The 23,399-nt window shown below is 30.1% G+C and overlaps 3 protein-coding genes and 1 long non-coding RNA gene across 4 annotated transcripts; 2 read left to right on the top strand and 2 right to left on the bottom strand.

Moving 5' to 3' along the window:
• The first annotated feature begins 221 nt into the window (after positions 1–221).
• Positions 222–9,495, top strand: LOC115697536 (probable LRR receptor-like serine/threonine-protein kinase At1g07650). The gene is made up of 24 exons (XM_030624588.2): positions 222–369; positions 1,918–2,083; positions 2,176–2,247; positions 2,346–2,414; positions 2,852–2,923; positions 3,021–3,092; positions 3,191–3,262; positions 4,465–4,533; positions 4,620–4,691; positions 4,775–4,846; positions 4,928–4,999; positions 5,094–5,162; positions 5,338–5,403; positions 5,508–5,573; positions 5,665–5,703; positions 5,807–5,841; positions 6,434–6,810; positions 6,890–7,085; positions 7,171–7,308; positions 7,624–7,742; positions 7,814–8,024; positions 8,117–8,354; positions 8,613–8,763; positions 8,852–9,495. Exons 1-24 carry the CDS (start codon positions 270–272, stop codon positions 9,230–9,232), a joined length of 2,994 nt encoding a protein of 997 aa, XP_030480448.2. The 5' UTR covers positions 222–269; the 3' UTR covers positions 9,233–9,495.
• Positions 9,496–11,268: 1,773 nt separating this feature from the next.
• LOC115697584 (bidirectional sugar transporter SWEET2a) lies at positions 11,269–13,870 on the top strand. The gene is made up of 6 exons (XM_030624660.2): positions 11,269–11,573; positions 11,876–11,912; positions 12,275–12,491; positions 12,695–12,853; positions 12,941–13,060; positions 13,543–13,870. The coding sequence occupies exons 1-6, from the start codon at positions 11,516–11,518 to the stop codon at positions 13,657–13,659; spliced, it is 708 nt and encodes a 235-aa protein (XP_030480520.1). The 5' UTR covers positions 11,269–11,515; the 3' UTR covers positions 13,660–13,870.
• Positions 13,871–14,816: 946 nt separating this feature from the next.
• On the bottom strand, positions 14,817–16,682 carry LOC133029247 (uncharacterized). Its single transcript, XM_061101718.1, has 4 exons — positions 16,336–16,682; positions 16,139–16,213; positions 15,333–15,385; positions 14,817–15,160 (listed from the first exon to the last, which is right to left on the bottom strand). The coding sequence occupies exons 1-4, from the start codon at positions 16,589–16,591 to the stop codon at positions 15,059–15,061; spliced, it is 486 nt and encodes a 161-aa protein (XP_060957701.1). The 5' UTR covers positions 16,592–16,682; the 3' UTR covers positions 14,817–15,058.
• Positions 16,683–17,380: 698 nt separating this feature from the next.
• LOC133029246 (uncharacterized) lies at positions 17,381–18,734 on the bottom strand. The gene is made up of 3 exons (XR_009683393.1): positions 18,597–18,734; positions 18,214–18,491; positions 17,381–18,103 (listed from the first exon to the last, which is right to left on the bottom strand). It is a non-coding gene; the product is annotated as an uncharacterized LOC133029246 (long non-coding RNA).
• Positions 18,735–23,399: the final 4,665 nt, after the last annotated feature.

Genomic DNA, 23,399 nt, shown 5'->3' with positions numbered 1-23,399 from the left:
CCAAGAAAAAAAAAATCAGTACAATAAACTACAACATATATTTTCATATTATTACAATTTATGTAATAATTTCTCTGTAAACAGTGTCGGCACAAATCCATTATTACAATTTATGTCACTTGCAATTGTGTGGTGTGGGACTATGCTACACATGCTTTGTATGAAAATGGAGAATTTCACTCACTCATATACAATATATATATATATATATATATATATATATATATATTGTATATATTTATTTTGGTTTTGTTATCATTTTCAGCAATATGGCTTCAAAAAATTTTAGAGTGTTATTGTTTCTACTCTTCTTGGCACCATTTCAATGCAAAGTCCAAGCTAGTACTACTACTCTTCCACTTGTTGAAGGTGAAAAAGCTCTCCTTTTTCTTTTCTTGGTGTTCTTTCTTTGTTTTGTTTTGTTTTCTTAAAATGTTATAACCAATTACTATTTATGTATCTAAGTTCGAAACTCGAACATAGATAGCATACCATATGTTTGACTATTTGAGCTATTAAACTATTATGAGTATCTATCATATGCCTTACTATTTGAACTATCAAATATCGAAAAAGTAAAAGGGTCAACATGATAGGTTTTAGTTTTACTATAATTACTTGAAATGCGGGTTAAATAACATTCTTTTTAGATTAGGTATGAAAGTAGGTTTGCATACCACATATTTGATTATTTAAGTTATAGAAACTTAGATATTGTGAGTGCATACTACTTGTTTGACTATTTGGGCGATCGAACCTCAAATGTTGGGTGTTCATACCACATGTCTGACTATTTGAACTGGCTAACATCGAAAAAGAAAAAAGGGTCAACATGATAAGTTTTGGTTTTATTGTAAGTACTTGAAATGCGGGTTAAATAACATTCTTTTTAGATTAGGTATGAAAGTAGGTTTGCATACCACATGTTTGATTATTTAAGTTATAGAAACTTAGATATTGTGAGTGCATACTACTTGTTTGACTATTTGGGCGATCGAACCTCAAATGTTGGGTGTTCATACCACATGTCTGACTATTTGAACTATCAAATATCGAAAAAGTAAAAGGGTCAACATGATAGGTTTTAGTTTTACTATAATTACTTGAAATGCGGGTTAAATAACATTCTTTTTAGATTAGGTATGAAAGTAGGTTTGCATACCACATGTTTGATTATTTAAGTTATAGAAACTTAGATATTGTGAGTGCATACTACTTGTTTGACTATTTGGGCGATCGAACCTCAAATGTTGGGTGTTCATACCACATGTCTGACTATTTGAACTGGCTAACATCGAAAAAGAAAAAAGGGTCAACATGATAAGTTTTGGTTTTATTGTAAGTACTTGAAATGCGGGTTAAATAACATTCTTTTTAGATTAGGTATGAAAGTAGGTTTGCATACCACATGTTTGATTATTTAAGTTATAGAAACTTAGATATTGTGAGTGCATACTACTTGTTTGACTATTTGGGCGATCGAACCTCAAATGTTGGGTGTTCATACCACATGTCTGACTATTTGAACTGGCTAACATCGAAAAAGAAAAAAGGGTAAACATGATAAGTTTTGGTTTTATTGTAATTACTTGAAATGCGGTTTAGGTAACATTCTAACACATGTTTGACTATTTGAGCTATCGAATCTCAAACATTAGGTATGTTTGACTATTTGAACTATCAAACGTCGAAAAAGCAAAAGGGTCAACAGGTCAGGTTTTCATTTTACTACAATTACTAATGCATGCGGGTTAGATAACATTCTAACACATGTCTGACTATTTGAGCTATCGAGACCCTCAGTGCATACCACATGTCTAACTATTTGAGCTTATCGAATCTCTAATTATGTATACAAAATGTCTTGTTCTTATTCTTTTGGGTAGTAAAGGGTTCATCTTTTCATTGATTATGCAGTGGAAGCCATTAAAGAAATAGCTGAACAACTACACAAGAAAGATTGGAACTTCAGTGACCCTTGTAGTAACCAAACAACTATTGATACCCCACACACAGAACAGTACAAAAATGTTGTCATCTGCAATTGTACAATCTCTGCTAATACATGCCATATCCAAAGCATGTAAATAAACCTCCTCTCTTCTTTTTGTTCATGGATTTTATATGCAAACTAGTAGATTTCTAACTTGGGATTTCATTCTTCTTATTATGCAGTTATTTTATTGGACAAGATCTTGATGGTGAGCTTCCATCATCACTATGGAAGCTACCTCACCTTAAACAAGTGTATGTAAATATATATATATATATATATATTTATATATATAAATGCCTTTGAACATTATGGTAGTTAATAATAATCATCTTTTTGTTCTGCCTTGTAGTAATTTTGACAGGAACATCCTTAGTGGTTCAATACCAAAAGAGTGGACTTTGAATAAATTGGAAAGCTTGTAAGTTTCTATTTAGCCTTGTGAACACATTCAAGATTATGCTTTAAAGGCTTTTTTTAGAAATAGATTGAGCATCAAACAACACTAATCAAAGATTAAGCACCAATAATTATGCTCAAATCAATAATCACAAAGAGATTTGATGAACAAAACTCTTGTTCATTCTCCAACCCTTTTATGAGGAATTATGGGCCAATTGGGCCTAGAGGCCCAATATGAGAAAATTAATTCTTTTGGCCCAATGGGCTGACCAAAGACGTTATGTGCATCTCATTTGGCCCAATTAATGATAATATCATACAATACCGATTAGGTAATTATCCTTGTATGCTAATTCATAATAATACTGTGTGAGTCACGCTTAATTATGTCAGTCCATATAAATATTCTAACAGGTTTTTGGTAATGGAATACCATATATGAATGTGTTGTTGCAGGGGCATTAGTGCAAACAATTTATCAGGACCAATTCCAAGCTATTTAGGAAACATAACTACTCTCATACAATTGTATGTTGTCTCTTTTAAACTCCTTTGATTTGTGTATAAGAAGCTGTAAAGTTCAATTTGTCTTGGCTAAATTCATGGGAGAAATATGCATTTTCAGGGGCATGGAGAGTAACTTGTTTTCCGGAACTATTCCCTCTGAGCTTGGAAAATTGGTGAACTTGGAATACTTGTGAGTGTTCATAATCTTTTCAAAGTAACCATTTGATTAGTAGTTACATAATTTTAATTTAGTCTTAATTGAAATCATTATGGTGTTTGTGTCTGCAGAAATCTTAATGCAAACAATCTCACTGGAGAGTTCCCTTTGGCTCTAACTAATCTCACCAAGTTAACTACACTGTAAGTGTTAATACATTTGGATATATGTATAGACTCTCTTGAAATTATATAAGAGTAATTTACGGTATAAATACTTAAGTTAACTTTTAGTTGCTGATAAATACTTAAGTTTAATTTTTGACGGTAATAATACAAAAGTTATATTTTTAAAACTTTCGTAAGTACCTGGTCATTAAGTGTCAAGTTAATGGTCACGTGATAGTTCCTGCTTGGTCCAAGCCATTAAATTTTTATTTTTTATTCAAAAATTAATTTAAATATACAAATAAGAAAATGACACGTGGATAATGACTTGACATTTATCGGAAATTTCAGAAATATAACTTATGTATTATTACAGTCAAAAATTAAACTTAAGTATTTATCTGCAACTGAGAGTTAAACTTAGGTATTAACGGTGCAAATTAGTCAAATTATAAACAACACCAAGATTCATCTAACAACAATATGATTAGTGATCAACAAGCTAAACCAGAAAGTAAATCAAAGCAGAGAAATGGAATAAGAACACCAGATTTTTATCCTAGTTCAGAACCAAATTTTGGCTCTATGATCAATCTGAACTTGTACACAAACTAACATAATAGACTAACTGTTTTTAACTAACTTCTCGAGTATAGAGAGTTAATTAGGTTAGTTAATATTTAGGAGTATCAAATGAACTAAAACAAGTAGGATACAAAGTCTGTCAATGGTATTAATTTATGCCATGCTAGATGGATTAACTAGGTTGTTAGGATTAATTTAATCCTACTTGTTAAGAATTAAGAAACATGGGGTTCGATCTCAAAACCAATCGGTAATGAGAGGAGTAGGCCATAGATCTTATGTATGTCTTGCACGACTCGATCACAAGTAACTCTTTTTGGCTCACAATGGCTCATTTTGGCTCACTATCCCCGAACCACAAGCGATTCTTTTGGCTCGTCTTTTTGGACCGATTTTTTGGATTTAGATCAGTCACTCATCAGAGTTTAGTTTGGCTCTGATACAATGTTAAGAAACATGGGGTTCCATCTCAAAACCAATTAATAATTAGAGGAGTAGCCCATGAATCTTATGTATGGTATTTAGTTTCCACACATTATCAATGTAAGACTCTCAAACACTACTTTTCGAAAAATATAGCCTAACTGACTCGAAAACTAAAATGAACCAATTATTATGTCACTTAAGATTTGACTCATGTTTTCTCATTGCAGTAGGATTAGTAGTAACTACTTCACAGGAAGGATGCCTGAGTTTACCAATTGGAAACAACTTCAGAACTTGTAAGAGCTATCAATCTTTTCGGTTTTCAAAAATTCATGAGCTATGTCTATGTTGAGTTGACTCTTTTACATACTACACTCAACAGAGAGATGGAAGCAAGTGGTTTCAAAGGGCCAATCCCTTCTAGTATTTCTAATTTGGACAAGTTAACAGAATTGTGAGTTCTTTTTCATCTATTTTTGTGTATTAAAATATTGATATGTTCACTAACTTCATTTTCTAATAAGACTTTAATTGCAGAAGGATTACTGATTTAAATGGGGAGAGCTCAGATTTTCTAGACTTGAGAAACATGACAAATATACTTAAAGTGTGAGCTATATATATATATGTATAAACATTTGTGATTAAGATCAACTCAATATTTGAAAGTTTCCATGTTTGAAATTGCAGGATGATGAGGAGCTGTAAATTAAGAGGAAACATTCCTAGTTATATTAGTAATTTGACAAAGTTAACTATCTTGTAATTCCTCTACTTTTGTGAAACATTTTGTTGGACTTTCAAGTTTAAACACTTATCCATGACATAACTGACATTCAAGATTTCGATTTCGCAGAGATCTTAGCTTCAATAAACTAGAAGGGGAGGTTCCAAATTTCGAAAATGTAATGCAATTGGGAAAAGTGTAAGTACTGCAAAAATGAGTTAGGACAATCGGTTAAGTTCTAGAACCGATCCTACAAATCGGTTTAAGTAGGAAGAAATCATCAAGAAAGGGCCTTACAATGAGTTCTTTTTTAAAACTTCATTTCATAAAATTCTTGCTTCCTCATATTTTTCTTATGTTGCATACTGAATAGGTACTTAACAAGTAACTTACTCAGTGGACCAATTCCAAATTGGATCACTATCAAAGATACTAACTAGTAAGTTTAAGTTAACTGTATTACATTATAGACATAACAATGTGAAAACATGCTAAGATTCAGTAAGAATAATTAGTTAATTCTGTTGTAATTTCTTACTGCAGCCAAATAGATATTTCTTACAATAATTTTACTGAGACATCCGAACCATCGAGTTGTCGCGATACTTTGTAAGAGCTTCTCTTTTTTCTTCTTTTCTTTCTTATTTTCATTGCATCATAATCATGTCAAACTGAATACACTTGTGTTTTTGATCATCAGCAATCATTTTCGGAGCCCATCTGGACAGAAAAACAACTCGTAAGCTTTAACAAAACTATCGCGATGAAATGAAAGAAAAAACATTAGTTTTCATGATGATCTTTTGCTTTACTAATGTTTGTTTTCAATATGATTGTTACAGAATTCTGAACAAGTGTTTGGCTCCATGTTCAAAAGGTAAATGTTGTAATTTAACAAAATCAATGAAAGATCAAAACTAGAATGAATGAGAACAAAAAGGAATTTATACTTGTTCGGATCTCAATTTGAGTCTTACTCCAGCTCTCCCTCGAGGAGTTATCTCCAATGTAACAAGTTGATTACAATCTCCAATGTCATTAGTTTACAATTACACCTCTTGAAACAATACCGAAACAAACTCTCAGCACTCGATCGAGCTCACAAAGCCATGAATGGCATTACAATGTTTCTCTGTTTCACTCTTACAATCACTACTCTCTAACTCTTTTGCTCTAACTTTAAGGTGGCGTTTGGTTGAGAGGAGCGAAAATATAGAAATAAGACTGAGAATGGGAATGAGAATATAGGAATAGAATGGATTGGAATGACATTAATTTTTCTCTCATCTTGTTTTGGAATGGCCTAAACTTCTATTCAAAATGGAATAGTCATTCCATTGAAATGACATTCCAATACTTTAAACTGAAACAAAGGAACAGAATAAAAATTGTTTCCTTCAACAGAAACCGATCTTGAGTAGTTAAGTTCTTGAATCTTGATTTTCTTTGCTTTATTGTTTGGTGTGTAGATCATTATTCATTGCATATAAATTGTGGTGGAAAACAAACTACCATTGGAGGCATCAAGTATGAAGGAGATGAGGATTTAGTAGGAGCTGCGAAATTCGTCCAATACTCACCAACTTGGGGATTAAGCAACACTGGTGATTTTTGGGATGTTAATAACAAAGCATCAGACTACATAGTAAACAATGTCTCTGTATTAAGAATGAACAATTCCGAGCTCTACACAACAGCACGAATCTCCCCTCTTTCGCTAACTTACTATGCTCGGTGCTTAGCAAATGGAAATTACACTGTCAAACTTCATTTTGCTGAGATAGTAGTAACAAACAACAGATCATATTACAGCTTTGGAAGGCGAATATTTGATGTTTATGTTCAGGTAGAGTCTTGATTTTTCGCCTACTTCATCATACTAATGCATGAAATTTATGTTTGATTGAGTTATGTTGTTATTATAGGAAAAATTGGAGTTGAAAGATTTCAACATTGAAAAGGAAGCTAATGGTGTTGATAAGGAGTTTATCAAAGTAGTTAAGGCTGTTGTGAGTTATAAAACACTTGAGATTCGATTCCAATGGACCGGGAAAGGGACGAGGAATATTCCAAAGCGAGGAATGTATGGTTCTTTAATATCAGCTATCTCAATTGAATCTGGTAAGTAACTTAATTGTTCATGTTATTAGGAAAAAACTAACATGTTTATGGTGACAAGTGAGATTTGTTTTATTTTGTTTTGTAGATTTCAAACCTCCAAAAGAGAAAAAAGACATGAAGTTCATCATTATTGGAGTGGTTTTATCTTTTTGCCTTGTTTTCATAACTATAGGTATTGTTTGGTGGAAATGCTATTTGAGAAGAAAGGAATCAAGGGATGAAGGTAATGAAAATACTTTCATCAATTTTACCAAATCCAATTAGTTAGATTTTCATGATTAGGATCTAAAAGTATGGGGTTGACATAATCACCAAGAATATAAGTATCTAAGGTTGTGTTTGGTTAGAGGTAATGAAATGGAAAGGAATCAATTTTCATTCCACTCCTTTTTCACGGTGGAATGACTATTATATTTTATTCGATTCTATTCTTATTCATATTCTCATTCTCATTCTTGTGTTTTCATTAGTTTGTCCCAACCAAACGTACCCTAAGTCTTAAACTTTCATTGAATGTTTGTTCTTATTATTTGTACAGTTCTAAGAGGACTAGATCTCCAAACTGGTTTCTTTACCTTTAAGCAAATTAAATCTGCAACTAACAACTTTGATGCTGCAAACAAAATCGGAGAAGGTGGATTCGGATCAGTCTACAAGGTATCCAAAACTCTTTTTACTTTATCTATGATTTCACTCAAATGAATGCATTCTTCATATTTCTATTGCAGGGTGTGCTATTAGATGGAACTATTATTGCGGTTAAGCAACTTTCTTCAAAATCGAAGCAAGGAAATCGAGAATTTGTTAACGAAATAGGCATGATTTCTGCATTACAACACCCAAATCTTGTCAAATTGCATGGATGTTGCATCGAAGGAAAGCAATTGTTGTTGGTTTATGAATACATGGAGAACAATAGCCTTGCAAATTTGTTATTTGGTAAGTTTATTGTTATAACTTGTTACCTTTATTTGGATAAGGACTTTTGCTACTTTGATGAATTCATTGATTTGTGTTTAATGCTTAAAAAGGTACCGAAGAAGATAGAGAGAAACTAGACTGGAAGACAAGGCAAAGAATATGCATAGGCATTGCAAGAGGTCTTGCTTTCCTTCATGAGGAATCAACAATAAAAATTATACATAGAGACATCAAAGCTACAAATGTACTACTAGATAGGAAGCTTACACCGAAAATATCAGATTTCGGTCTAGCCAAACTAAATGAAGAGGAAAACACTCACATCAACACCAGAGTTGCTGGAACTATGTGAGTTATATCTTCCTTTAAGTTGCAACATTATGATTACTTGTTTCCAGGGTCGGCCCTGGGCTAAGCCAGCTAGGCCTGCGCCTAAGGCCCACCCAGGCCAAGAGCCCAAAAAATATCCTTTTGAAAATACAAATATTTTTTAGTAATTTTTTATAGTATGGACCCGAAAAAATCTATTTTCCTAAAGCCTAACAAAACGCAGGGCCGACCCTGATTGTTCCTAGATTGTTTAATGAACAATTATGGTTGTTGCAGAGGATATATGGCACCAGAGTACGCATTATGGGGTTACTTAACTGATAAAGCAGATGTATACAGTTTTGGAGTTGTGGCAATGGAAATCGTAGCCGGTAAAAAGAACACGAGATATCACCCGGATGAAAACTTTGTGTGCCTTCTAGATTGGGTAACATGTTTAGTTCATTTCATTTCTTCTTCTTTCTATTTTCATATTGGTAATGTTGTTGTAACCTTATTTATTATACATGTTTTAGGCCATTTTCTTACAACAAAAGGGAAATCTAATGGAACTTGTTGATCCAAAATTGGGAACTAAATTCAACAAAGAAGAGGCAAAAAGAATGATTGAAGTTGCTCTTCTATGCACTAACCCCTCACCAGCGCTTCGTCCTGCAATGTCAACCGCGGTGAGCATGCTTGAAGGCCGAATTCCTGTTCTTACTTTGAGCTTGCAACCAAGTGTTCATGGTGATCAATCAAGATTCCAAGCCTTGAGTGAATACATGGATCATTTGAGAGACACAAATTCAGAAGCTTATAAGCTTTTCTCTAGCTATTCATCATTTTCTACAAGGACTGGCTCTTCCTCTGCATCAGACTACCCTGTTTCATCAAATCAGTCTTTAAAGTCTTAATTCTCATTATAACCAATTAGCAAAAGTCTCTTAAGCCATCCAATATGGTGTTTTGATCACAATATGGTGTTTAAGTTATATATATAGTTATTTGTGATTGGCTTCACAATCATCTCTTTTTACTAAGAATATAAGTTAGTTAGGAGTTAGGTGGTAGTTAAGTCTGTTACTCTAACAGATTTGTCTTGGTCATTTTGCTTATGTTATCAAAGATTCAGAGGTATTTAATTAGTATTGTTATTGGGTACCGGTGGCGCCTAGCATCTTCTAGACGTGTCACTTTACAATTAGTTAGCAATACTCTCTAAAAGATTACATTAAATTATATGGGTCTCGATACTTAATTACACCATTAGCGATATTGACACACAGGGCCAACCCTAAAATTTAGTGGGTGATAGAAAAAAATTTATTTTGGACCCTTAATTAGAAAAAATGTAGTATTTTTCAAAATTAGTAAAAAAAATATTATTTTAAAAGGAGAAAAAAAATTGGGCCTTTAGACTAGGTACCCTAGGCACAAGCCCAGTTTGCATATACTTGGAGCCAGGTCTATTGACATGTATAGAAGAGCGCTAGATATCATTAATACCTTTTAGCATTTCTCATAGTTAATCTATAAATATCTCTAATTCCTTACTTTGCAAACTCCCAAACACATTGTAATCATAAGCTACTTGAGAAATAAAGCTGATAACATTAATTCAAGTTCATTTTATTTTTACTATAAGTTGTGTTCTTGAGTTCTGTGATTGGTGTTCTCGGATTGTTCTTGGAGCCATTCTTGGTATGTGAGATCGAGTTCGAGTTTCAATAATTGACTTGGCACATAAAAAAGAACTATTAATATGCAGATGAAAGAATCCATTAATAAAGAAAAATCTAGACAATTTGAACAAGAAAAAGGGTGTGAAAAAATTTCAGTGACCACTAATGATCAGTATAGATTGTCATATCCAAAGCATGTAAACTATTGTGTGGGACTGGTCATTGTCACCCTCCATGCATGGCGGGATCAAAAGTAATTTTGGTTTCGCCATGCATGAGAAATGACAGGAAGAAAGTGAATTTCTTTCCACTATGTTCCAGGCACAATTTGAGTTGATAGTAGAGCCACTATATTAGAAGCAGATAGGCACACACACTATAGTCTGTGCATTGTCAATGTAGACATTTGTTCCGAGAGGTTGGATTGCGATGAGCCTCTCGGAACTTGATATGTTATGCGTGTACACTTAGTCCCATTGGCCCCCCTTAATTTTTTTTTTTTTACATTTTAGCCCCTTGATTATAAATTTCTGCCAGTGTCATATATAAAGTGTTATATCGTTATTGGTGTAATCTAATATTAGACTTCATTCATTTTACTTTAATAATAATTATAATAAATTGCTAACTAATCATAAAATATCTACCTAATAATAATGCTCTTGAAAAATAGGCGTAACACAAATTATCCAACTTCTTGGAAATTCTTAGTTTAAATGTGTTTTGTGAAATTTATTGGTTAAAATGATTTTCTCTCTTGGTTATCAAGTACTTTTTATATATGATGCTTAATATTATCTTCTTCTTATCATGAAAAACAAAATAAAAAATATATGATAAAAGTCTCACAAAAATATTTAATTTTTCAAAAGTAAGATCAAAACAACAAATGACACATAATATAAATCTTTAAAATGATAAGACTTATGAATTATATGTCACATCTCTAAAACCTTATATATAAAATCTTTTTGTCCATAATAAATAAATTTTCTAAATAACATTTTGTGGTTGGAAATCTACAATATTATTATTAATAATATATTCTCCAAAATTTCTCATATAATTCTCTTGGTCACAATTTGATGAAAGAGTCTCAAATTGATCAAAAAGTGTTTTGTACACATAATCAATAGGATCAAGTTGCCATGAACATGTGGACCAAATACACAATTGTGGGGTCGAAATTAATTAATTGAAAAATCAGAAAAATAAAATAAAATAAATAAATTGACAAGAAGAGCCATTGGTTGCCAACACTATTTAAATGAAGATAGAATTATAGTATATTTTCATTTGATACTTTACATAAGATCTTATCTGTCTTTTTTCTTATCTCTATATATATATATTACATATATTAAAAAGAAAGAAAAAAAAAAGTGAAGAAAAAGAAAGAAAAATTGAGAACCCTTTTTATAAATTACTTTGACCAAAATTTTTATAAACTTCAAAATTAAGAGAAAGAGAAAAAGCTTCTCCTGCTGGGTTTTTTTTGAGATTAATTATACAATAATGACAACTGCTTTGTTTTCTGTATATGAATTTTGCAGTTATGCAGCTGGAATTTCAGGTATATATCTTCTTCTTCTTCTTCTTAATATTTATAAATATATATTTTTTAATATTTTAGTAAAAAAATAAAAATCACATATGTATAAGTGTTCTTTGTTTTCTATTATTCTTAATGCAATGCAACATTTTTTTTTTTGCAAATAAGAAAATTGGCTTAGTCATGCCAAAAACAGTTGAAAATATTATAATTATAGCACATATATATTTTTTAATATTTATTTATATCAACTTAATTAGGGGTATTATTCAAAAGTTCTTTTTTTTTGTTACTGATTTGTTACATTGTTTTATTAATTGCAGGGAATATCTTTGCTTTTGGATTGTTTGTGTCACCAATGTAAGTTTTCCAACCAAATTAAGACCATAATAAAAATTCCCATTTAAACTTAATTAATAATAATTTTAGAAGAAATTCTAAATTTTATGGGTTTTCATTGCATGTAAAAATATGATTATTTTTTTCAAATTAAAGAAAAAGTTGAAAGATATCAAAAAATCAAGTAAAGATAACCAGATACTTTAAAGGTAACCAGTTACCATAATGGGATAATCATATACCTTTTGCTTTAACTTTTTTTTAAAAAAATTTCCCATAAAATAATTTTTTAAAAAATCATAAAAATGAAAATTCCCCAAATTTTTACCTCTTTAAAAATTATTTATTTAATTTAATTAATATTTATTTTTGTGTATTTTCAGACCAACATTTAGGAGAATTATGAGAAACCAATCAACAGAACAATTCTCAGGATTGCCTTACATATATTCATTTCTAAATTGTTTGATATGTCTTTGGTATGGATCACCATTTGTGACACCTGGTGTTATATTGGTTGCTACTGTCAATTCAATTGGGGCAATTTTTCAATTCATATACATAACAATTTTCATTCTCTATGCTGAAAAATCAAAAAAGGTACTATTCTTTACATCCAACTTAATTTATTATATTTTTTGGTTTTGTTTGGAAGTTGAATTTTTAGAAAAAAAAAAAAAACAAAAATCAACTCGAAATTTTTTTATTAAATTTCATTTTATAAAATCCGAGTTCCAAACAAAGTTTTGACATATGAACTATCATCATCGTTGTGATCATAATGTTTTAATGTCAATTTGCAGTTAAAGATGACAGGATTACTACTCGCGGTTATTGCCATATTTGCAGTTGTAGTTTTTGTTAGTATACGAGTACTTGACAACAGTGCTAGGCAAACCTTTGTAGGGTTTCTGAGCGTTGCTTCACTTATTTCGATGTTTGCTTCACCATTATTTATCATTGTAAGTATTTTAATTTTTACACACAAAATAAGTTGTACAAGTGTTTCGATTTTGATTTTGATTTGTTTGTTTGTTTTGTTGTTGCAGAAATTAGTGATCAAAACAAAGAGTGTTGAATTCATGCCATTTTATCTCTCTTTATCAACTTTCTTGATGAGTCTCTCTTTCTCAGCTTACGGATTTTCCAAATATGATCCTTTCATATATGTAAGTATGGTCGGACCAGAAATGGGCTTAAGAAAAAAAATAATTTTTTTAGGTTTTTACTATAAAAATAAATAGTATTTTTAAAAAATTATTAAAAAAAATATATATTTTTTAAAGATATTTTTTTTATTTAGGCCCCTAAAATGGGTGGGCCCTAGACTCGGGCCTACCTCGCCTTAACTAGAGTTGGCTCTAGGTTAAGGCAGGCTAGGCCCGCACTTAGGGCCCACTCCAATTAGGGGCACAAATGAAAAAAAAACTTTTAATAAATATACATATATTTTTAATAATTTTTAAAAATATTATTTATTATTATAAAAAAAGCCCAAAAATATTTTTTTAGGGCTCAAATTAGCTCAGGGTCGACTCTAACCTTAACTTAGGGCCGACCCTGATAATATGGTAAATTTTTAGAGTTTCATAGCAATTTTTGTTTAAATAATTTTGAGTACTAATTATAATTATTATTTGATTAATGATAGGTTCCAAATGTGATTGGGACAATCTTGGGAGTTGTTCAATTGGCCTTATACTACTACATTAGTAGAACATCAAGAGAAGACTCAAGACTACCCTTGATCAACACATATGTAGTTTGACTAATTTTTGTCAAATAATAAATGTAATTTTTTTTTTCTTTTTGCATACAAAAGAGAAATTAGGAAAAATCATTGTTTATACAAAATAGAAATTAGGCATTGTTTTTCTTTCTCTCTTTTCTTTTTTCTTTTTTAGTCTAATTTCCATCTTATTAATTTTTAAAAATTCCCCTATATTCAATAAGAAATTTTTATTTATTTTATTCTTATTTTTATTTTGACTCAAATTAATGTTAACTATACCATGAAATAAAAGTTCAAATATAATTGTATCAAATTATAGGAAAATATGGAGTGTTACATAGTCACATTTATCTGAGATCTTATTTCAAAAAAAAAAAAAATACATTTCATTAAATCATAGAATCAAAATTATAATTAGAGATCTATGAACTCTAAGAGAAAATCAGCCAATTTGGCCATTACCCTTTATAATTCCAATATATATTGTTCATTATCTAAAAGAAAATAAAAAGAATAGAAAAAATGAAAAATAATATTATTGTCTCTCCAATGTATGTTTTTTGCCCTTCAAATTGTGTTTCTCTTTTTTTTATTAGTGTTTTCGTCGTGCCCTAACCCTTAAACGAGTTATATAGTGACATGTCTCCGCCTGTAATTTTAGAAGCCTTTGCTCAACTTTTTCTCGATAAAATGTATATAAACTTCTCATCCAAACTCAAAATAAGATGATTCAATATGTGTTCGAAAATATAGATCTCAACATTGTGTTTCAAAAAAAAAAAAAAAAATCTTAAAATACACTTTACACTTCAAACTTGAATGGTTGCTTATACTCAATTAAGTAATTAATACTAATAAAAACTCACAATATTAAAAATTACTATCATAACAAAAGTTGTAACATATATATAACAACCAAATACCTTTTTCTTCTTGTTTATCATTTAATTAATCCTTCAATCTATTTTTTGATTGTGGTAGATAATAATATATATATGTATATATATATATATAAATATATTGTGATATTATTATCCATGGTATCAAGTCAAGTCCAGTCAAACTCTTCAATTTTGTATTTTGTACAACTTAATTCATAGATCTGCAAGCTTTAAAAATATCAATTATATATTTAATACAAAAAAAAAAAAAAAACTTAAAGATATAACTAATGAAAAACTAACAATAAAATGTTTGAATAACCAATTTGGTTAATAATAATAAAAAGAGAAAATAAAAATGAACTTACAGTATTAATAAAAAGTGTGAAGAAAGCAAACTTATAATGTGTCAAAAAAATTAAGGCTATGTTTGGTATACTTGTTTATTCTTTCTGATCAATCACCCTACCCTTTGAAAAACAAACCGAGCTTCTTCACTCGATTACTAAAGAACATCTCCTTCGAAGAAGATTCGAGGCACCAACAATGATGATTTAGTCTAATATATGATATAATGAAGACTTGTATCCGCATAGCTTTTCGAGTTCCATTAAAGCCATTAGGTTTTGTTCGGGAGGTGTAGCTTCTTTCTCGATCTATATAATAAGTAAACAATATTTAGTATTATTTATTGATTTAGTTCAAAATAATAAAATTAAAAAGAATATGAATAGAATGAAATAAATAATTATTAATAAGATAATAACGTATTTAAGTAAATAATTAATTAAGATATAAATCAATAATTAGTTAAAGAAATATACAAACCTTTTGAAGTTTAAGCCGCATAGATTCTCTTTCCTTTTGGAGACTTTCTTTGTCTACATTAAAAATCAGTCAATATTATTAATAATTAAATTAATTCAAACAAAACAAAAACAAGTTATTAATTAAGCTTTCAATATAACATTATAAAATATATATATATATATATATATATATTTGTAGAAAGATACATTTTCTTACCTAGTTAGGGCATCAGTACCGGCAAAAATATTTTCAGTTTTCGACATTTTGAAAAATATATAACAATCTTTCTTATATGTGAGTAGTTCAAGAACAACGAACGTAGAAAGCTAGTTTTTCAAGAAAAGAGAAAACACCGATGATTTAATAAAGTTCGAGTCTAGTGCAATACTCTCTACTCCTCAACGAAAGAACAATCATGATCATCATTATTTCTTTATTAATCACCGACAAAATTACAAAAGAATTTCAGTCAAGTTTTATCTCAAGAACACAAAAAGATCGAATATAGAACAACATTAAAAATTGCAAATAATAATTAATCCCTATTATTATTAATTATAAATTAAACATAAACAAAACAAGCAATTATTAATTAACAAACAACAACATATATTTCTTATCTCAATAGGACATTATTTTTACTCTCACCTTATTAATATTATATCTCTTTTCGACACTTTAAAAAATTTATAACTTAATCTTTTTCATAAGAAAACTAATTTTTCAAAAAAAGAGAAATCTTCAAGTGCAAGAAACAAGAAACGAGGTTCGAGCCTAGTACAATACTCTCTACACAAAATTACAAAAGAATAATAATAATATACCTAAGAAAATGGTGTTTTGCAATTCAGCTTTCCTCCTTTTTGCAGCAAGAATTAGCTCACTCATTGGCACTTCTTCTATAAATTAAATAAATAAATAAATAAATGTTACATTATTATTATTATTATTATTAGTACAATAATCTTATCAAATTATTAATTAAATCACCAAATAAAAAATAATTAAATAAAGAACTAACCTCTTTTAAATAATGATGATGATGATGATGAACTAGTAGAAGTAGAAGGATGATGATTATAATTATGAGAAGGAATATTATTATTAGGATGATTTTTGTGGTGAAGATGATCTTTGTCTCTCTTCTTCATCATTTCATTATCATAATTATTAGTCTTCTTCTTCTTCATGATTTCATGATCATTATGATTATGATTAATGGATTTTTGAGAATTACTAGGTCTTCCTCTTTTACTACGTTGTTGTTCAATCATCATGAAATTAATTTGAGAAAGAAAGAAAGAAGATCAAGATCGATATATGGTTAACTAAGTACTTCTTTTCATGTCTTTAATTATATATATACATAATATTATTAATCCTAATCCTACTATAATTAATTCACTAATATACATAATCTTATTATTGTTCAAATTAAGTATTTCTTGAAACATTTTATGCGTTTTTTTTATTAATAATTCCAAATTAATTAATTTGATAATTTTATCAAGCCATATCTTTTTATTTTTTTTATTTCTGTTTATTTTACATAAATAATTTTATTTTATTTAATATAAATTACATAATTAATGAGACTCTTTTTTTTATTATTATTGAAAGAAACTTTAAGAATTTATTAATCAAATAATTTCAATAATCATCATCCATACAATAGAATTAGAATTATATACTAATAAAATATTTAATTGCAAACAATTGTTTTTGGCCTTTAAACTAAGTTTGTTTCATCTTCTTTTGTAGATTCAAGTTTTTCTCTTCTTCTTCATATTCTTTCTCCTCGCCGTTTTTCAAAAACAATCCCAATTTTGTCAACGGTGTCTCATATAATATATTAGAAGATGAATAAGTGTGCATTTCAGAATTTCTGCCATCATATCTGCATGATTGTTTGTACACGCATAGCTTTTCAAATTTTGATAAGAAATCCTTAAAGTTTTGATCAAGTACTTCTTGCTTAACCCGTGTTAATGAATTATCATAGTACAAATTAGTTAGAATTTATCATCAAAACAAAATCTTTTACAATTATTTAAGATACCAAACGAAAAAATATGCAAGCAAATATTAACATTTTCAATCATAGGTAAGTGAGCTTCTCTTTCTCTAATTAATCGTTGTAAATTCGCTATTTTTTCTCTTTCTTCTTTTTCCTGTCTTTCTTTTTGTCTTTGTAACACCACGCGTAGTATATAAGAATTTAAAAGAATTACATATATAAGAATTTATATAAATATATATAGTGTTAATATTATTTTAACTTTTGTGTTTTATAAAAATTATCGATCCAACTCTCTGTTTTGTTAAATGATAAATTGGACCATGTGTTCTAAAGTGATACAAAACAGTACACTAGGCTCAATTTTCGACAGTTTTATATATATATATATATAACTAACTTAAAAGACAATTTCTAGCACGAACAATCTTGTCATAACATCTCTAAATGTAAAAAATGTAATCAATCTTGTCATTATTAAATTTTATAATAGAATATTTAGTTACAAACAATATAAACTAAGCTTGTTTCAACTTCTTTAATTTTGTAGATTCAAGTTTTCCTCTTCTTCTTCAAATTCTTTCTCCTCGTCATTTTTCAAAAATAATCCCAACTTTTTCAATGGCGTCCCAAATAATATATTAGAAGAAGAATAAGTGTGCATTTCAGAATTTCTTTTATTATATCTGCATGATTGTTTGTAGCCGCATAGTTTTTCAAGTTCCAAGAAATACTTATGGTTTTGATCAGAATGATCAACTTCTTGCTTAACCTGTATTAATTAATTATCATAATACAAATTAGTTAGAATTTATCGTCAAAACAAAATATTTTACAATCATTTAAGATACCAAACGAAAAAATATGCAAGTAAATATTAACCTTTTCAATCATAGCTAAGTGAGCTTCTCTTTCTCTAATTAATCGTTGCAAATTCGCTTTTTTTTCTTTTTCTTCTTTTTCCTGTCTTTCTTTTTGTCTTTGTAACTTCTCTCCTTCTCTTTTTTCCCTTTCCTCTATTTCTTTTTCAATTCTTGCACTTTCAAATACTTCGCGCGGTCTCTTTCTTGATTCCCCCTTAATTTCAAACTTTGTAGCTGCAAAACTCGAGTTGGCACAAGCTGACTTTGCAGCCAAAGTAGTTTTCTTGAGATAACATTCTAATTAAAACAAAAAAAAAAAAATTATTAGCTATATTAATTATCTAATTAGGTCTATAAATTAATATTAACATATTAAATAATTTAATTCGACTAACTAATTACCTTGTCGGGATAATGAAGATGGAGTTAGACTCTGAGTTTCCAGTTGATAATTGATTCTTTTATTCTATTACAATATTAAAAAAATAAATATTAACATCAATGAAAAAAGTTTTAATCCCATAATAAAATTTTAATTATTAAGTAAATATTAATATATATATATATATGTTCGGAGAAATTTAAAAAAAAAAATACAAAATTTGAACCTTTTCTATATATCGATGATGATGATGATGATTCAATAGAGCATGAGTTGGTGCTCGAGTTTTAGATTTGTACGATAATATTGAGAGCGGTCTCTCAGTATCATTTTCAATTTCAAATTGCTTCCCTACCTATATACATTATAATAATTAAACAAATTATACAAAATTGATCGAAAAATAAATTATACATTACAAAATGATTAATATGAATAAAGTTCATAAATTAACCTTATTGTGATTGTGAGCCTTTTGCAAATATTCATAAGACTTTGAATTATTGCTCGAATTCACTCTCATATTCCTCCTCATCATCCTCTCCAATATTTTACCTAAAAAATTATGTATGTGAATTAATTAATTAATTACAATTTTAATTATATATTATCCATATTGTTAATTAATATTTTAATTATTTATTTATTAATCAAAACATGGTATATTTATTAAAATATTATTTAAGTCTTAATTATGGATTGATGAACACAATAAATGAAATTTAATTTTTCTCACCTTGTCAATATTTTGCTTAACAATTATTAATCCTCTCGAGTATCAATTAATACTTGATTAGTAATTAATTAAATGATTTAGAGAGCAAGAAGGTCGATCATTAACAATTATTTAATTTATTAGGGCTAGAAAGTACGTATGTAAATAATTATGGTTCTTATGTTGTCTTTTTATAGCAAAAACATAATAATCCTAATTCTAATATGATTATGATTATGATTATTATATATTTTTAATTATAATTAAATATGATTATTTAATCATAATATCATGATTATTTATCTTAATATAAATATTATATTCTTTTTTAAAATATTTCGGGATTTTTTAGAATATGGAAATTGAAACCTAAATTCAAATTTAAATATGTAATATTTGAAAGAGACAAATTTAGATAAGATAATCTCGAAATAAATTTAAATTATTTAAAGAAATTAAAGAAATTTAATTATGTATATAAATTAAAATTAGGAAAAATAATTATATATTTGTTTGAGATTTTTTTTATTTAAAAATATATTTCCATTTTAAAAATTAGGTAGTTTTATAGTAATTATGTAAAAGTAATTTAATTTTTGAAAAATTGAAAAGTGTGTACATTTTAGTTGGAGCAAAATTATTTAAATATTTAAAATTAAATAATTAAGTGTGTTAATTTCTACACTGCACCTAAAAAAGGTGTATTGATGTATCAATATCTATTTAAGTAATCAGAAGAAAAAAAATTAACTTTTTTACACGGTAGTGTATGTTATAGTTATTTAAGACAATTTGCAAAATTTTAAAAAATTCGAAATAATTTACAATATAAAAATCAGTGTTCAAACAATCTATTTCATACATCCACAATAGACTTTTTGAACTTTATTTTTCAGTGTGTTAAATTTTTCTGAATTTTTCAAAATTTTGTAAGATGTCTTATATAATTACAACGTACACAACCATAAAACATAAACTAAAAATTCTCCTAAATATCAAAATAGATAGGAGGTGCATCGATATCGTGCATCATAGAATTTTCTGATATTCCATTTTATACAAAAAAAAAATATTGGGCATACTTCTAATGGCAAAGCTAGTCCAAATTTTAATGAGAGACAACACATGTAAGAATATAATTTTTTTTTTTTTAATAATTTTTCACATATAATTTTTTTATAAAAATTAAGGAGCGATGACACCCTCCCCTATCTTCGTCGTGTAACCCTTAAAAATGTTTGTACCGAAAGTTATAATTTTGTACTATAATGTTACTAGCTAGGCTCAGATGAAAAAAAAACAAAAATTAGGGCAAGCAGTTAAGGGTTTGATTGGTTTGTGATTCAAAAATTGTGTTTTTTAAAAATGTGTTTTGGAAATAAAAATTTAAATTTTGTAAGTGAAAATTTGTTTTTAAATATGTGATTGGTTGTAGTGTGATTTAATGTTTTTGAGTTTTAAAAAATTGAATATGTGATTGGTTGGGAATCTCAAAATAAAAAAGTAAGAGAATAATTGGAGAGTTTTTCAACCAATCAAGAATTCTTAGGTGGACCCCCACCATTTTAATTTTCAAAAACATAATATTTATTGTGTTAAATTTTGGACACAATAAATATTATTTTTTTGTATATTATAATGTTACTAATTATTATGATTAATTAACTTTTACTAAATTTTACCTTCTTTATTTACCATATTATATTTATTCAAATAATAAAAAATAATTATTTTTTGTATGTTGAGGTGAGGAATGAGCTTAATGAGGCTTTAAGGCGGAAAGCAACTTATTGGTAACAGAGATCCAGGATTTCTTGGATTAGAGAAGGTGATAAGTGTACTAATTTTTTCTTCATTTCCGCCACGATTCGTAATAGAAGAAACTCGGTTGATAGTATCCTCAACAAGGATGGTGTGTGGATAACTGATAGGGAAGAGATTGGTAACGAGTTTACTGGGTTTCTAGGTGACATTTTCAAAAACCCGCCTCAGGGCCCTCTGGAAAACTTAGATTACTTAATCCATGATCATCTCTCCCCTTTGGAGCAATCTGAGCTTGAGGTGATCCCAAGTCACGAGGAAATTAGACAAACGCTGTTCTCTATGGGAAGCTTGAAGGCACCGGGTCCGGATGGTATGTCAGTTCTCTTCTTCAAACACTACTGGAACTCTGTGGGACAAGACTTTTGTGATGCAGTTGTTGACTTTTTCCAGTCAGGGAGTATGCATAGAGGCTTTAATGCTACAAACATTACTCTCATTCCTAAGGTCACCAACCCTAAAAAAGTATCTCAATTCAGACCTATCTCTTTGTGCAATGTGATTTATAAGGTGATCTCGAAAATCATTGCAAATAGAATCAGAGGGTTCCTGCCCAGATTGATTTGTCCTACTCAAGCAGCTTTTGTCCCGGGCCGGAACATCCAAGATAATAATGTTTTAATCCAGGAGATCATACATTCCTTCAAGAGGAAAAAAGGGAAAGAGGGGTTTTTTGCAATCAAAATTGACCTGGTCAAGGCGTACGATAAACTAAGTTGGCAATTTATTGACCACGTTTTGCGTAGTTTCAAGGCCCCTGACAAGTTCTGCCACTGGGTACGCCAATGTATCACAACAACTTCCTTCAACCTTTTTCTCAATGGAAGGAAATTTAACAGTTTGACCCCAGAGTGTGGCATCAGGCAAGGAGACCCCCTATCTCCGTACATCTTTATCTGGGCTGCTGAAATCCTCTCGCGCATCCTTGAGCACGCCCTTGATAACGGTACCATAAGTGGTATAAAGCTAAGTAGAGAGGGCCCCAAACTCTCCCATCTCTTCTTTGTCGATGATCTGATCTTGGTTGGCAGGGCAAACCTTGAAGAAGCAAGGGGTATGTGGCATTGCCTGGAAAAGTTTTGTGACTGGTCTGGCCAGAGAATTAATAAGCTCAAAACCTCCATTTTCTTTAGCAGTAACACTAGTGATGGTATGAAACGAGGCATCAGGCAGGCTCTGGGATTGAACTGTGAAATGGGTAACATAAACTATTTGGGCCTCCCACTCTTTAGATCCCGCCAAAAGGATGCGGATTTTAACTTCATCCTTGATAACCTAGTGTCAAAACTCCATGGGTGGAAATTAAAATCGTTATCAAAGGCTGGTCGTGCTACGTTGATTAAATCGGTAGGGCTTGCTTTGCCTGTTTACACGATGCAGACGACAAAGCTTTCTAAAAAGCTTGCATCTAAGATTGATGGAATGGTGAGGGACTTTTGGTGGGGTTGTGAACAAGGTAATAGAGGCATCTATCTTAGAGCCTGGGACCAGATGTGCCTTCCCAAGTCCCGTGGGGGGCTTGGCTTTAGAAAGACTGTGGAGATGAACCAGACTTTGATGGCCAAGTGGGGTTGGGCCCTGCTTACTGAGGAACAGTCGTTGTGCTGTAATGTTCTCAGATCTAAGTACCTTAAGGGTAAACAGTTTTTTGACTGTGAGGTTAAGAGCTCCGATTCTTGGTTTTGGAGAAATGTGGTGCGATCAAAAGAAATTTTAAGGAAAGGGGCGTGCAAGCTAATATCCGATGGGAGAGAGACAAGTATTTGGGATGACCCTTGGGTTATCCATGGTACGGATTTTTACCCGAAGTCCAATTATCGTCAACAGCGGGGCTTGGAAAAAGTGTCGGATTTACTTCTACCAGACGGAAATTGGGACACACTAAAGCTTCGCAACCTTTTTGACCAGGAAACTGTGAGTAACATCTTAAGAGGCGGTAATCCGAGTGGCCAGGAAAGGGATAGATGGGTCTGGACAAAAGAATCAAATGGTCTGTTTTCAACCAAGTCTGCCTATCTTATTCAAGCCCTTGCTCGGGCTCCTTTGTGCAACATTGCTCCGGCACTATGGAACAAACTTTGGAACTCAAAGATTTTGGAGCGACATAAGGTTCATTGGTGGAGTATCCTTTCCAATGCTCTTCCCTTAAGAGCCCCTCTTGCTAAGAGAATGGGATTTGAGGAGGTCTCCTGCCCTATTTGTGAGGAGGCTGAGGAGACCACAGAGCACTTGTTCCTGTATTGCGACTTTGCCTTTCACTTGTGGCGATCTTCTCCTTAGGGGGTTA

This window comes from Cannabis sativa, chromosome 7 (genome assembly GCF_029168945.1).
Source record: "Cannabis sativa cultivar Pink pepper isolate KNU-18-1 chromosome 7, ASM2916894v1, whole genome shotgun sequence".
Classification (NCBI taxonomy): domain Eukaryota; kingdom Viridiplantae; phylum Streptophyta; class Magnoliopsida; order Rosales; family Cannabaceae; genus Cannabis; species Cannabis sativa.
This window is presented reverse-complemented; position numbering and strand designations above follow the sequence as displayed.